Below are 15240 nucleotides of genomic sequence, written 5' to 3' on the forward strand. Positions count from 1 at the left end.
GCAAAATAGCATCATCTTTTCCAGGTAAGATTTCAGAATTGTATGTGTTTAATAATCAAGGTTCTAGACACAATGCTACTAGGTAACAACTTCCATGTCCATTTGTTTAATAAATTCTACAAAGTATCCATGTTTATTGATTTACACAGTGAGTAGATGAAAAAGAACTGCTTAGTATTTAACTTGGTATTAAAAACAGCTGATTAAACGGCTCACCATGGTTGTTTCCCACTGGCTGGAAGGTGAGGTGGAAGGAATGCATTTTGCACTCCATAGCCTCTTGTACCCCGTGCATGCGTTACTTCTTTAAAAATAAACTATTTGCCAGATCAACTAAAACTGAGCTGACACTAGGTATATAGAGTCAAACAATATGCCTTCTTCTTGGGAAATTCACGTATTTTAAAAACACACACAAGACAAAAAAAAAAACCTTGCTGCTTACAAAATGTTAAGTTGAGGGAGTGAAATAGAGAAAAATGATCTAGTATTCTGGTTCCTCTAGGTTCCCACTTCCCAGGAACCTGGTTTTTACAAAGCACAACCTCAAAAACATCATCTCATAGAGGAACCATGTCCTTCAGGGACAGGTGTGAAAGCCAAGGGTAACCGGACCTAAGTCGGTGGATTTCTCCCCAGTGGCTTCGGCCCATCACCAACGACAAATGGGGTATTGAAAACGTCAGGGGCCGCACCTTCCAACTGGCAACGAAAATACCTGGATTCAAATCACCTCGCTCTTCTACCAGGAAGAACCACAAGCTCTCTAGGGACGAGGACCTGCAACCCATCTATTCTTCCCCGGCTGAGATCATCCGGATGCAGGAGATCCAGATGGAAAACCACTTTAAATGCGACGATGCTTCGCCACCAGCGGGGTGAGGGGTGAAGGTTAAGGGGGGGGGGGGGGAAGATACCCCGATATACAATGCAAAAAAAAATTTTAAGAAAACGTCATGGGGAATAGATAGTACAAAGACATTTTTATATTTCACAGCAACAAAATATCATGCTTTTGGTCCCCCCGACCCCTAGCAAAAAAGAAGAAAAAAGGGAGAGAAGCGAATGGCTGATGGGGGTCTGATGCTGCTATAAAAGTTAACGTGCAGTTTTGCTTTGCTGGGAGCACGAGGGGGGAAGGAAGAGGTGATTACAGAGGTCGGGAGGCCAGACCCCAATGGCTGGTGCGGGCTCTCGGGTCAACGTGAGGAGAGAGAAGACGCACGCAGTCGCCTGAATGCAAGACCACCGTCCCGTCCTCAAGTGAGCGAAGAAAAGGAAAAGAGGAATTCCCCAAGCCCCCCGCCCTTTGGGGAGAGGCACTCTGCAATTGGGTCGCGCGGGTGTCACTCAAGGGCACCGAAGTAGAATAGGCGCCCGGCCGCAGGCAAAGCCCCCACACGCCCGAGGGCTGGGGGAGGGCTGCGGCGTGTGGCCGTCGTCTCCCTAGCCCTAGCCCGTCAGCACGCGCAGGGCTCCCCTAAGGCTGTGTCTTCTAAGTCTCGTCCCCCTGTCCCCCGAGACTGGCAGCTCCCTGCAGGCAGACGGCTGCTTACCTGGGCGCCGATTCAATTCAGCGTCGGGCGAGCGGCCTCTCGCGACCGTTAAACTTCAGGGAGCGTGCGCGCGCCCGGCGCCTTGCCGGTGATTGGCCCCTCGGGAGGGGGCGGAGACACAAGGCAGCTGCGCGCGCCGCGACCTCCCCCTCCCCTTTCCGCAGCTCGCGCGGAAAACGGTGGTCCAACGCCTGGGAAGTGGGGCGGGGCGTGGTCGTTGTCAAGCCCTCTCGTCTGATTGGTTCTCTGGCAGCTTTACCGCGGCCCCGCGGGGAAGAGGCCTCAACCTTCCGCATGCGCAGTTGGTAAGAAGGAGGCTGGGAGCCTGGGCTGAAGCACGGCGCATGCGCAGACGCGAGATCGCCGTTGCGATCCCTACTCGGCGGTGACTCTGGTTCCCACCAGAACTTTGGGGGCAGAGGCCAATCGTGGGGTCGGGTAAGTGTCCGCGGAGAAATCAGGCACCCACACGGTTACCCGCGATTGTCAAGGGCTCTGGAAAGGGGACTGCGAACCCAGACGCCTTGAGTTTTCCGGTTTGCGACCCTGAGTCGCGCAACCTGTTGACCTGAGGCCCTGCTGGCGGTGCGGTGGAGCCGGTCCAGACACCTGAGCTGTTTTCCCTGGACCTGGTGTACCCTAGGCTGCGGGGGGTCGGCCTTGGCGCTCTTCAAGGACCAGAGACAGGGGCGGCGGGGGAGGAGAGGAGAGGAAAGCCCACGTCCTGGAGAAAACAGGACAAATGGAACGATCCCTGTGGGCTTGTTCAGCAGAGCCTTATAGCGCCCGGAGCACACAGCAGGGCTGTTTTAGGCATGGCACATAGTAGGTGTCAGCGTCGCTTTTGTCGGATCTTTCAAAGGACTAGAGAGATACCGCGTCCCTCGCCATGGGCCCCAAACCCCTCTCATTCGCTTTGTTCCGTCCATATTCTTCAAGCTAGTTCAACCTTTCAGGTACTTGAAGCTTTGAGATTTCCCTCCAGGTGTCCCGAGAACTGTACACAGTTCAGGGACTTTGGCTGTCACTTAGAGGTGCCTGAGCAGGCAGGACTTCGGAGATGTGCTTGCCCTTGGCATGGGGCAGCCCATCGCATCCGAGCCTCCCAAGAATCCCTAGCAATGTTTCAACTGTAAAGCATCAGTCTCTCTCCAAGACCTCATGCATGCCTGGAAGATGTCAAGCTTAAATAAATCGAACCCACCCACCCCAAATTGTGTTAATCCACATGTCGATATTATGCTCATGTGATACCTAACCAAAGTCCAATTATTTTTTTAACTAGAGGCCTGTTGCTCGATATTCGTGCAAGAATAGGCCTTCTTTCCCCTGGCTTCACTCCGGCCTCCCAGGAGCCTGCAAGTCCTCACTCCGTTGGAGCACCACTCCTGTAGCTCCCTCCACCGCCTCCCCCTCCTCCTCATGGCAGGCGTCCAGCCCCTCCCGGCACCTCTGCACCTATATATGCAAATTAACCCGCCATCTTTGCCTGGTTAATTTGCATACTCCTGATGGGCTGTGGGCTTAGCAGAGGTACGGTCAATTTACATGTTTGTCTATTATTAGGTAAGATATGTTTTTCTTGATTTTGGAGAGAGTAACATGGATCAGCTGCCTCCTGCACATCCCCCAGGTATGTGCGGGACTAGGAATGTAACCAGCAACCTCCTGGTTCATGGGTCCACGCTCAACCGCTGAGCCACACTGGCAGGGCGAAGTCTTTAAATTGACAGCTTTATAGCGGAGATTTTTCCATTGACTGGGATAAGATCAGGCTATTCAGTAACAGTGGCCGCTAATAGCTTGAAAAACTTAGTGCATATTAAACAGGGGGTTATTTTGTTGTTGGTTTTTATATACAGAGTTTGTCATCGGGGGACCAGTTCTCCACAGCAAAAGAGGAGGAACTTTTAATCTAGCCCTGACCGGTTTGGCTCAGTGGATAGAGCATCGGCCTGCGGACTGAAAGGTCCCAGGTTCGATTCCGGTCAAGGGCATATACCTTGGTTGTGGGCACATCCCCAGTAGGAGGTGTGCAGGAGGCAGCTGATCAATGTTTCTCTCTCATTGTTGTTTCCAACTCTGTATCCCTCTCCCTTCCTCTCTGTAAAAAAATCAATAAAATATATTTTTTTAAAAAAAACTTTAAATCTAAAGTTTATCCATTAAATATGGAAGGAAGTGATAAGGTATACATTTAAATATGGATTTTTTTCATCTTTCCCGAGCTTTGTGACTTTTCTTACCATATTAGGTAATCCCTGAAGATCTCTAAGTTTGAAGCAGGACTTGTTTGATGAAGGTGGGTTTTTATCTTTCCATTTGAACTTGCCGGCAAGTCCAGCTGTGTTCTTGGCATCATAATTTGTTCCTTGGCACCTGCTTTCATAGACCACAATTATGACCTCACCAAACAGTATGTCTTTGGTACTTTCAAGTTTCCAAGTACTTCTTGAATGGGACCATCCCCAGTAAAATAATTAGCAGGTCACTGTTCTAGAAGCCTTTTCACTCTGAGCTCTAATCAAATAAACGCCCATGAAATCGTAAGTTTGCAGAGTGGATCTGTGCTCTGAAATCACAGTGTGTGTGGTGTGTCAGAGGTTCCTGAGCTCCGTAGTTTAGGGATCCGAAGTGCTCACTGCTTCACATATGTGGCAACATGGGATTTTTCTCACCCCAGCTGGTATTACTACCTCCGTTTTACAGATGAGCAAATGTGGCCAGAGTTGCATAGAGCCGTGGTCGGCAAACTGCAGCTCGCAAGCCACGTGCGGTTCTTTGGCCCCTTGAGTGTGGCTCTTCCACAAAATACCACGGCCTGGGCGAGTCTATTTTGAAGAAGTGGCGTTAGAAGAAGTTTAAGTTTAAAAAATTTGGCTCTCCAAAGAAATTTCAATCGTTGTACTGTTGATATTTGGCTCTGTTGACTAATGAGTTTGCTGACCACTGGCATAGAGAGTTGAGACATTGACACAGGTCTCATTGACTACAAAGCTTTTCAGGGGCCAAAAAAAAATGAGAGGAAGAGTCAAGAAGAGAAAGTTGAGGAAAATGAGCTAACACTTTTAAGGAGCTGGGGAAAGGACTGGTCTGAAGATGGTATGAAAGGTAAAGAAACAAGCTGTAGAAAGGACCGATTTAGTTTTAAAGATGGACCAGCTGCCCTGGCTGGTGTGCTCAGTGGTTAGAGTGTTGGCCTTTGAGCCCACTCAGGGTCGGGAGTTCGATTCCTGGTCAAGGGCACGTACCTGGGTTGCAGGTTCGATCTCCAGCCCTGGTCAGGGTTTGTGCAGGAGGCAACCAATCAATGTGTTTCTCTCACATTGATGTTTCTCTCTCTTTCTTCCTCCTCCCTCCCTTCCACTTTCTCTACAAAATCAATGGAAAAAGTATCCTCAGGTGAGGATTGGAAAAAAAGGGGGGGGGAGGGAGGACCAGCTAATGTTCTTCCAAGAAAAGTCTGAAATAACCCACGTAGTAGGTATCACTTTATTTGTATCAAGTACACTCCTACTTGAAAGTGCTTTGAAGACATTTGAGTCCCAGACAAACAGAAGCCATCATTATGGTAATAGAGGCATTGAGAATTTTTTAGGAGAAAATGTAGATTGTTATTGCTGATTTTTCATGTGCTTCTGTCTCTTTTTAATAGCCTGGGTGTAAGTTATAAAGTTCCTGTCAGATGCCATAAATAGAAGACAATCATGGTGATGCTCATGAATAGGACGGGTGTCATTCTCCATGGGCTCAGAGTTTTCTGTTTAAAAGAAAAACTGAACGGATGTTATGGGATGAATGAAAAGCTTTTCTCTTTATCTGCTTCATTGTTGCCTCTTGAACTGTGCAGCAAGAAGCCTATTAAGCTTCGACCAGACCTCTTTCCCCCCAAATCCAAGATAACAACTCTGCATTTCCTGCTCAACCCATTATGCTTGTCTTCTTGGAGAACCAAGTCTCTGTGAGCACTTCCTGTGGGAGAGGTGCTTCATCCTCAGGGTAAACCGAGCCGAGGAAAGGCCAGGGTCTGTTTTGGGCCTGAGCCAGCCCAGTGGCTCCATTTGGGAGGGGTTCGCTCTCAGAAGGGTTCCAGGCAACTAGAACAGGAGGATGAGCACGGTGGGAAAGGCAGAGGGAGGCTGCTTTATCTGACCTCCCATTCTGCAGGGAGCACAGCACACCTTTGCAACATGAACTAGTATTAAGCATTTCTCAGGATCCTCCTCCTCTCACGTAGCCTCTGGTGCCATCAGCTGGCCATTTTGACGTTTTAAAGCTGCAAGGTTGCAATCAGTCTTTTCAAGCTCACTGGGCTTGGTCTTTGCCCATTGTTCTGAGACCTTTTTTCTTTCTTTCTTTCTTTTTTTCATTGATTTCAGAGAAGAAGGGAGAGAAATAGAGCGATAGAAACATCAATGATGAGAGAATCAATGATCGGCTGCCTCCTGCACGCCCCCTACTGGGGATCGAGCCTGCAACCCAGGCATCTGCCCCAACGGGAAACCAAATGGCAACCTCCCAACTTCGGGCTATTTTACTGTTTTTTTGTTTGTTTGTTTGTTTGTTGTTTTTTTTTTTAAATATATTTTATTGATTTTTTACAGAGAGGAAGGGAGAGGGATAGAGAGTTAGAAACATCGATGAGAGAGAAACATCGACCAGCTGCCTCCTGCACACCCCCTACTGGGTATGTGCCCGCAACCAAGGTATATGCCCTTGACCGGAATCGAACCTGGGACCCTTGAGTCCACAGGCCGACGCTCTATCCACTGAGCCAAACCGGTTAGGGCTATTTTACTGTTTTTAATGGGACTACTAGAAAATTTAGAATTTCACACGTGGCTTGCATTCTTTTTGTATCAGGCGACGCTGTTCTAGCACATGAATGCAATGGGAGCCAGCATTTCAGGTTATCGTTCTTCAGGTGACCCAGCTTCTTCATCCCCTTGTTCCCATTTCACCTTCTCTGTGCACTCAAATCAATATTCATTTCTTTCTTTTCTCTAAGTAGCTTCACCCAGCTCTCTCCTTTCCACCTCCTCCATCTCTTTAACGTCCTGATCCTGGGGTTTTCACCCTGCAAGTGGGACACTCCGACAAGCCTTGCTCAAAGCCCTTAGCTGGGCCCTCAAAGTGGGCCAGCAACCCAGCCTCCCCTGGGAGCTGGTTAGAAAGGCAGAGCCTTGCCCGGCCAGAGTGGCTCAGTAGTTGAGCATCAGCCTATGAACCAAGAGATCACGGTTTGATTCCCAGTCAGGGTACATGCCCTGGCTGCGGACTCAGTCCCCACTGTGGGGTCAATGATTAGCTCTCATCATTGATGTTTCTCTCTCTCTCTCTCCCTCTCCTTTCCTCTCTGAAATCAATTTTTTTTTAAATATGTTTTTATTGATTTTTTTTACAGAGAGGAAGGGAGAGGGATAGAGAGTTAGAAACATCGATGAGAGAGAAACATCGATCAGCTGCCTCCTGCACGCCTCCTACTGGGGATGTGCCTGCAACCAAGGTACATGCCCTTGACCGGAATCGAACCTGGGACCCTTCAGTCCGCAGGCCGACGCTCTATCCACTAAGCCAAACTGGTTAGGGCTGAAATCAAATTTAAAAAAATTTTTAAATGCAGAGCCTCAGGCCCTGGTGACCAGTATCTCCTCTAACAAGGTTCCCAGGGGAGTGTGTGCCCCCGACAGGTTGAGTGGTGAGAACCGTAACCACAGTCTTTCCTAAAGCCCCCATCTTGGGTCCTCTCCACATCTGCTCCTCCAGTTCGATTTGAGGACACTTCTGTGAGGTCAGGCCAAGGAGCACCTAATAGAAGCAGGTTCCAAGGCCCCATCGCAGGCCCTGCAGGTGACTTGGGCCATAGAAAACGTGTGAGCCGAAACCGGTTTGGCTCAGTGGATAGAGCGTCAGCCTGCGGACTGAAAGGTCCCAGGTTTGATTCCGGTCAAGGGCACGTACCTTGGTTGCGGGCACATCCCAGTAGGAGGTGTGCAGGAGGCAGCTGATCGATGTTTCTCTCTCATCGATGTTTCTAACTCTCTATCCCTCTCCCTTCCTCTCTGTAAAATATCAATAAAATATATTTAAAAAAAAAAAAAAAGAAAAGAAAACGTGTGAGAACCACAGCTCCGCAGCAGGTCATTCATTCCGGCCCACCCTGATGGACATCTTACCTTGTCTTTTATGCTACAGGCCCCTTGGGCTCCCCAGGCCCATGCCATGCTCCTGGTAGACATTGAAACTATTATTGAACAAATTACCATTCCCTTCTGTAAAGGCCTCGCACCTCTTATCTCTAACTTGGCCAAGTGGGAGGGGACTGGGACAATGAGAGGCTTTAACCTAAGCTGCAATCAGCAGTTAGGCGCTGAAGCTGCCGGAAGTGAGGGTGGGAGCCAGCCCCGAACTGAAGCTGCCACTCCCAGGAAGGAATCAGAGCGAAGCTCTCCCCACCCTGGTGTCCCCTTACTGGCACTTCTGTCACCTTTTTTTTCTTTTTTAATGTCACAATGAGCTCTAATTTCAGCTGCTCTTACTGTTCCCTGAAGATTTGGAGTTGCTCTGCGGGTATCACAAACACTGAAATCCAATCCGTGATCGTCGCTGAGCTTTGGGGAAGTGGAACCATGGGTGTGTTTGTCATTTTCAGCTGTCCTTGGAGTGGCGCCAGAGCCAGGAGATACCAGAAGTATTCGGGCTCGCCGATTGGCTGCTGGGATTGGCTGTTAGACAAAGCAGCCAGTCACCGGGCGCTGGGGACCTTCCTGAGCTCCAGTTGGTGGGAGCCTTCCAGTGTGCGAGTCGGCTCTGAAAGTGGGACAGAAAGGTAGAGATGTGAACCACACTGGCGTGACAAAGCAGCCCAGGAAAGCACCCGCCCCCCCCCCCCCCCCCCCCCGCTTTGTCTGGGGGTTTCGCCTCATCTCCCACTCGCTTCCTTTGTCATCGGCCCTACCCCAGTGCTGTCCCACCCAGTCACATTCACTCACTCACAGAAGAGAAACCCCAAGAGACTCGCTGGGCTCGTGTTCCGTAAGGAATCTAATCCAGGGACCAGATGCTGTCTGAGGCATAAAGGAATCCTGTCCTGCGGGTTGAAAGCAGACAGGAGGAAGGAAGGGGGAGTCTGGACAGGGACTTGGTCTCGAATCGTTTCTAGGAGGTGGGTTCTTTGTTCCGCGATGTCGGGCAGAGTGCCCGGTTTATGGTCTATCGTTTTCTTTCCTGAGGAGACTCCTGAAATGTCGCACACACGATAGACAAAGGCAGTTGGTAAAGTAGCATTTGGTGGGCACACTGTTTCTAAACAAACCTCTTCCTAGCTATGGATCCCTCACCACCACACCTTCCTATCCCCCACGGGCTGACCGCGCTGAACGCAGGCTTCTCACACGGTTCGAGGTGGACCACGCAGTCATGGAAGTGAAAACTAGCACTGGCCTAAGCCTTGCAAAGTGTTCTCTGTAGAAAGAGTAGAGATAGAAAAGAAGACTATCACCCATCACTGGCCGGGTAGCTCAGTTGGCTAGAGCATCATCCCAATGCACCAAGGTTGCGGGTTCGATCCCCAGTCAGTACGTAGATGTACCAACAATGAATGCATCAGTAAGTGAACCACAATGGATGTTTCTTTCTGTGTGTGTCTCATCAAATTTTTTACTTGTTTTTTTTTTCTTTTTCTACTCATCAATTTTTAAAATATATATACTTCTATTGATTTCAGAGAGGAAGGGAGAGGGGGAAACAGAAACATTAATGATGAGAGAGAACCACCGACCGGCTGTCCCCCACATGCCCCCAACCGGGGATCAAGCCCAAAACCCAGGCATGTGCCCTGATGGGGAACCAAACCTTGACCTCCCAGCTCATAGGTCAGTGCTCAAACACTGAGCCATGCCGGTCAGGCTCAAACCAAGTGGCACAATCATGGTTCTCATACTCCACTGGGCAACAGGGGTTTTGCTAGAAACCAATCTCATGCCTTCAAAGGAACCACAAAAGCGCCCCGCCCTCCACCCCCTGCCCCCCGCAGCAATCTTTCCTCTGGCTCTGCGCCTGCCTGGGCCTGCCTGGGTTGGGGGAAGGCTTGTTCTCCCATTCTCCAGATGAGAAGGCCGCCCAGGTTGTGACTTGCCCCTGTCCACACGCAGATCTTTGAAGAGATGACACCTTTCAGATTCCTGCCTCCCTAGCCCTCGAAAGAAAAAGAAACCAGAGCCTGTGGGCTCACCGTGTCCTCACAGCTGTTATCCTCTGCACTTGTCAACTGAGGCAGTTCTGCTCATGCTGCCTCCGGAGCAATTCTTTAAATCTTACTCTCAATACCGCTTTCTTTTTGACTGTGTTCCCCCTCTGGCTAGACTAGACTGAGCTCCATGAAGACAGCCTAGCTCTTTTTCACCGCCCATGGCTCACAGAACACCTCGCGTGGTGTTTTGAACCTGCCAGGCGCCTTCATGCAAGTTGGCTGGTTTGGTGGGCCTAACGCTGCAGACCAGTTAGATCACGTCATTGGCCATGCGTCTGAGGCACAGGTGTTCCTATTCAGACCCAAGAAACTGGAAACATTGAAAAATAACCACCATGACGTTGATGGATAGTGAGTTACTGTGTCCCAGCTCAGCCATTCACAGCGACTGCTCACTGTCCTATGTTTGGATTTCAGAGACTCCCCAACATTTACATAATGTCACCAGACTCAGCTCCCACTTCTGCCCTGATGTGCTGGTTAACACTTCATCAAATCACAGCCCTTTTCTTCTGAGCTTCACACTCAAACCCTCTCCTTCCTGAGACAACAGCACCTCTGGGGGCCTTGAAGATATTTCTGGTCCAGCCCGGCTGGCGTGGCTCAGTAGTTGAGCATCAACCTATGAAACAGGAGGTCACAGTTTTATTTCCAGTTAGGGCACATGCCTGAGTTGTGGGCTCCATCCCCAGTGGGAGGTGTGCAGGGGGCACCCGATCGATGATTCTCCTCAGTGATGTTTCTGTCTCTTCCTCTCTGAAATCAATATATATATGTTTATGTATATATACATATATATATGTTTATATATATATATATACATATATACACACACACACACACACTGAGTGGCCCAGATTATTATGATCTCTGAACGCATAATAATCTGGCCACTCAGTGTATATCCTATATAATAAAATACCAATATGCAAATTGTCCCCTCAACCAGGAGTTCAACCAGCAGGCAGGCCGGCCAACTGCCCATGTCCCTCCCCCTGGTTAGGCTGGCTGGACCCCACCCATGCACGAATTCATGCACCGGGCCTCTAATATATACACACACACACACACACACACACACACACACACACACATACACACTGAGTGGCCAGATTATTATGCATTCAGAGATCATAATAATCTGGCCACTCAGTGTATATATATATTTTTAAAGTCCATTAAGATATTTCTGGCCTGTTACAAGAAAATATTTACTGGTGGGCAGGGTACGGTCAAGTCATGTGTCTTCACTCACTTCCTAATACCCTCCCTACGAGATGGGTCCTCATCGTCTGAACTGCTTTGTCAGAGTTGCCCTGGGACCTGAAGTGGACGTGGGAGCAGGGCCTCTCCCTGAAGGACTGTCTCCTTTGTCTGATCCAGGTCTTCGGCTGTCCATGGGCACCTTGGGATCATTTCGCTTTCCTGCCCCACTGCCCAGAATGTGCCCCGTGCCTTGGGCATGCCAGCCCAGGGAGAAGCCGTCATTGCTGTCCTTGGTAGCAAGAGTCCCTCTGGTCCAGGTGGCAGGCAAGAAAGACGGCCCTGCCCTGCTCTCCCTGGAAGAGAGTGACCTTGAAGAGCAGTTTGTGAAAGGACATGGTCCAGGGGGCCAGGCAACCAACAAGACCAACAACTGCGTGGTGCTGAAGCACGTGCCCTCAGGCCTGGTCGTCAAGGTAGGGGAAGAAGCAGGGTGGGATTTTCTGAGTTCACTAGAGGGCCTTGCACATCTTGTCCCCTGCTCTGAGCCCTCCCTCCCCGAGGCAGAGCCTCCTGTGCAGCCTCAGCAGCCTCCTCTCAGCCCCTCTGGAGCCAGGTGCTTGCTGCCCTCCTTGAACTTAGCAGGCAGCAGAGTTCTCATAAAACCACGGCTGCCGATGGCCGCAGCACTGCCGTGGGCGCCACCTCCCTGAGCAGCCAGCAGGCCTGGAGGTCTGCGAGCATCCTTTGCCCTTAGGGGCCCGGCTGATGCCCTCCATCTCCTTGGAGGCCAGTGACGCCCACCCTTCTGAGCATGAGATCAGACCAGCCATTCTCGACGCTCAGGAGCATGTACGGCTGCCTGTGGGAGTCTCCCTTCCCTATAAAAACCAAGCTCCTGTATGCCCAGCTGTCAGCACACCTGACCCTCTAGGAAATGGTGGCCTCAGGGCAGGGGGACTGCCCCTCCACGCTGCGTGGCCAGAGGCCCGAGAGGCAGCTGAGCCTTGAGATACAGCCCAGCTGAGAGCCCTGCGTGCTTTAGCTCAGTCCTCACAAGCCCCTCCACCCCTTCCTCCTGGCAGGACAGGTAAGGACGGGAGGCACAGAGAGGCTAAGGCACCCGCCAGGCCCTGCCAGCTCTCCCCGCCGAGAGCACAGCACATCGCTTAGTCTCACCACTTCTCTTCCTCCTTGACGACCTGTCATTCAGGAGCCACAGGAGGGAACCTCCTGAAACCTGACATCATTTTTGTTTAACCTGTTTTATATAACTTGCTCCAAATCCTCTCTCGGTGCCATTCTCTTACCGACATCTCAGAATTCCTATCAGCCAGCTTCGCCAGGCCTGGCCCCATGCTCAGACATCACGCAAATGCTGGGCCGACTGATGGTAAAGAGCCCTTTCCCTCTGGGACAGAAGCTGACCTTTGCACACAAAGTGCTCGTGCCCTGCCCACAGCTAGACATTTCAGCTATGTCTTCAAAATTATTTTGGGACTAAGTTATTTAAAGGCTACTGTGGCTTCTAAACAAAACAGCACTCCCAACTATGAAACAGTCGCTATGGAAGCCACATCAGACATGGGTGTGGGCCAGGGACACTCCCTTGCTTTGTTACCCCTTCGCTGGGATTCTTGCCGGATGTCCTTGTCTCCTGGGCCCACTCCCTGTGCTGAGTCCTGGGGTCCTGAGAACCAGCCTGCGGTCCTCAGGTCACGAACCTCCTCTCCCTCCCGCAGTGCCATCAGACGAGGTCCGTCGATCAGAACAGAAAGCTGGCTCGGAAAATCCTGCAAGAGAAAGTGGACAGTTTCTACCACGGGGAAAACAGTCTCGCCTACAGAGAAAGACGCGCAGCAGAGAAGAAAAAGCAGGAAAGGAAAAAGAGAGCAAAGGAGACCCTGGAGAAGAAGAGACTGCTGAAGCAACTCTGGGAATCAAGTAAGAACTCCACGGCGGGAACAGCAGGCTCTGAGTGAGGAGCCGCCGGAGCCTTTCAAGGAAGAACGTGGGGTCCCTCACCCGTGTGGCTACAGGGCTTCAAAAGCAGTATTTGATGGTTTTAAAGTGTCAAATTGTTTTACATGGCAGACTAAATAAATTGGATAGAGATGTACTTAAAATAAACCTGAGGGAAACGCAGGCGGTCCTTGCGGGAGGACAGTGGCTGTTTGGGGGGGGAGGGGGGAGGGAGTGGGCGGGACTGCGTCGGCATCATGAGAAGCAGCTCCCAGGGGCTGCAGGTGGCAGGCAGTTAGATTTCAGGGCCTGGGCTGTAGCAAGAAGGGTGTCACCTTTTGTCTTTATACTATACATTTGGGTACCTTATTTTATTATCAAAGGTTAGAAATAAAAAGTAGGACTATTTTTTTATTTTTTAAATATATTTTATTGATTTTTTTACAGAGAGGAAGGGAGAGGGATAGAGAGTTAGAAACATCGATGAGAGAGAAACATCGATCAGCTGCCTCCTGCACACCTCCTACTGTGGATGTGCCCACAACCAAGGTATGTGCCCTTGACCAGAATTGAACCCGGGACCCCTCAGTCCACAGGCCAACGCTCTATCCACTGAGCCAAACCGGTTTCGGCAGGACTGTTTTTTTAAAGTATGACTATTAAAAAGGTCCATTTCTATGGAGAACTGTGAAATTGAGACAAAGATTAATAACCTGTAGGGTATCCTCATCCACTGGGAGGTCACTGCTCAGTGATACTTAGAGGTCAGCTTAATGTCAGGTTAAGAGAATAAAAAACAAGACGGCGCCCTAACCGGTTTGGCTCAGTGGATAGAGCGTCAGCCTGCAAACTGAAAGGTCCCAGGTTCGATTCTGGTCAAGGGCACATGCCCGGGTTGTGGGCTCGATCCCCAGTGGGGGAATTGCAGGAGGCAGACGATCAATGATTCTCTCTCATCATGGATGTTTCTATTTCTCTCCCTCTTCCTCTCTGAAATCATTAAAAATATATATTTTTTAAAAAAAAAGCAAGACTTCAAAGACTCAGGTTAGTAAGTCACTGGCCCCACTAGCTGGTTACACCACGTGACCAAGTAACCTCTCCAGTGTGGAAGTAGGCGCATCATCCCGTGTGTGGATTTACAGGTAGGTCTATAAGGGATGAGCTTCCCGAAACCCGATTTGCTTGTGAGTTTGTTCGACACCATCATCATCCTTTGCCCTTACCGTTGTTTGGGGCTGTTCAGGCAGGTCCATAGCCTGGCTTGTTGGAACGTTTCTCAGGTTCCCGTAGAAAACTAGCAGGGGAAAGACCCATACAGGGAGGGCCTCCCTCATTTCTGCATCCAAAGAAACTGACCTCTAAGGCAGTGACCTCGTCCAGAAGCTCAAGTGTCCTACACAAGGCTCTCTAGACCTCTGGGTGCAGTGGGCAGGACCCTTCCCCACTCCAACTTCCACCAAAGGTCGCCAGGTAAGGCACTGGAACAGTGCACAAGAAGCCATAAGGGCGGGAGAGCTGCAGACAGGAGCTTCCATTTCCATCGCCTATCTCCTGGCATGTGCGTAACAGAGGTACAGACAAGCTCACTCCCTAAAACCCTTCCTAGGGCTCAGACATGTAAGGGCCGGACTGCCTCAAGCCTGCAAAACTGCCCATACCCCTGGCCAAAGAGTGCTCCCCCGTGGGGATTCCTAGTACAAACCACCTCCACCACTCGGATTCTCACACGTCCAGCACCTCCTGGCGCTGTCCCACACCAGAGCAGCATGTGAAGTGGCCACGTTGCATGGAAAACAGGTTCCTGTAGCACCCAGGAAATGCTTACAGGATTAGCACCTAAAAACTGAGAAGGTACTAATTGCAGGGGACGGGGAGGGTAAAGGGCAAAGTGAGGAACTGCTCTCACCGCTGTTCATGCGCTTTCCTGGCACCCCCTGAAGTCCACTGCAATTAAAATGCACCACAACTCACCTTTGCAACTTCGCTGTATCCCTGCCTTGTGACCACAGCAAACGCTTCCCCAGCCCATTGTGCTAATCATAATCACATCCTCCCATGACGCTTCAGGGTCAGGTGGGAAAATGCCACCTTTGACAGGTCTCTCTCACCTCCCCTTGAGGAGCTGTTTTTAAAAATGCCACTTGAGCCTGGCTGGTGTTGCACAGTGGTTGAGCATTGACCTAGTAACCAGGAGGTCACAGTTCAATTCCCTCACAGGGCACATGCCCAGGTTGAACTCGATCCCCAGTAGGGGGGGTGCAGAAG

The 15240-nt window shown here is 50.4% G+C and overlaps 2 protein-coding genes across 10 annotated transcripts in view; one reads left to right on the forward strand and one right to left on the reverse strand.

The window, feature by feature from the left end:
• Positions 1-1659, reverse strand: part of MPHOSPH9 (M-phase phosphoprotein 9) — a 41665-nt gene extending 40006 nt beyond the window's left edge. For 7 of the 8 annotated variants that reach the window (XM_080649570.1, XM_080649566.1, XM_080649569.1 and 4 more), the window contains exon 1: positions 1557-1659. The gene's annotated coding sequence lies outside the window, so the exon portion shown is untranslated. The remainder of the gene's footprint in view (positions 1-1556) is intronic. The other variant, XM_080649573.1, reaches the window with a different exon arrangement.
• Positions 1654-13154, forward strand: MTRFR (mitochondrial translation release factor in rescue). 2 transcript variants are annotated; one of them, XM_080649574.1, is made up of 4 exons: positions 1661-1994; positions 8209-8385; positions 11191-11486; positions 12753-13154. In XM_080649574.1, the coding sequence occupies exons 3-4, from the start codon at positions 11205-11207 to the stop codon at positions 12990-12992; spliced, it is 522 nt and encodes a 173-aa protein (XP_080505700.1). In that variant the 5' UTR covers positions 1661-1994; positions 8209-8385; positions 11191-11204; the 3' UTR covers positions 12993-13154. The 2 variants fall into 2 exon arrangements, with proteins under 2 accessions (XP_080505701.1, XP_080505700.1); XM_080649575.1 differs by lacking the exon at positions 8209-8385 and having other exon boundaries at positions 1654-1994.
• Positions 13155-15240: the final 2086 nt, after the last annotated feature.

Source organism: Plecotus auritus (assembly GCF_963455305.1).
Source record: "Plecotus auritus genome assembly, chromosome: 13".
Classification (NCBI taxonomy): Eukaryota; Metazoa; Chordata; class Mammalia; order Chiroptera; family Vespertilionidae; genus Plecotus; species Plecotus auritus.

Bases quoted from the DNA above. Each gene is read 5' to 3' on its own strand.
- MTRFR (XM_080649575.1), top strand. From the start codon at position 11,205: ATGGGCACCTTGGGATCATTTCGCTTTCCTGCCCCACTGCCCAGAATG. The intron at 11,487-12,752 runs GTAGGGGAAGAA...TCCCTCCCGCAG, and splicing joins CCTCAGGCCTGGTCGTCAAG to TGCCATCAGACGAGGTCCGT.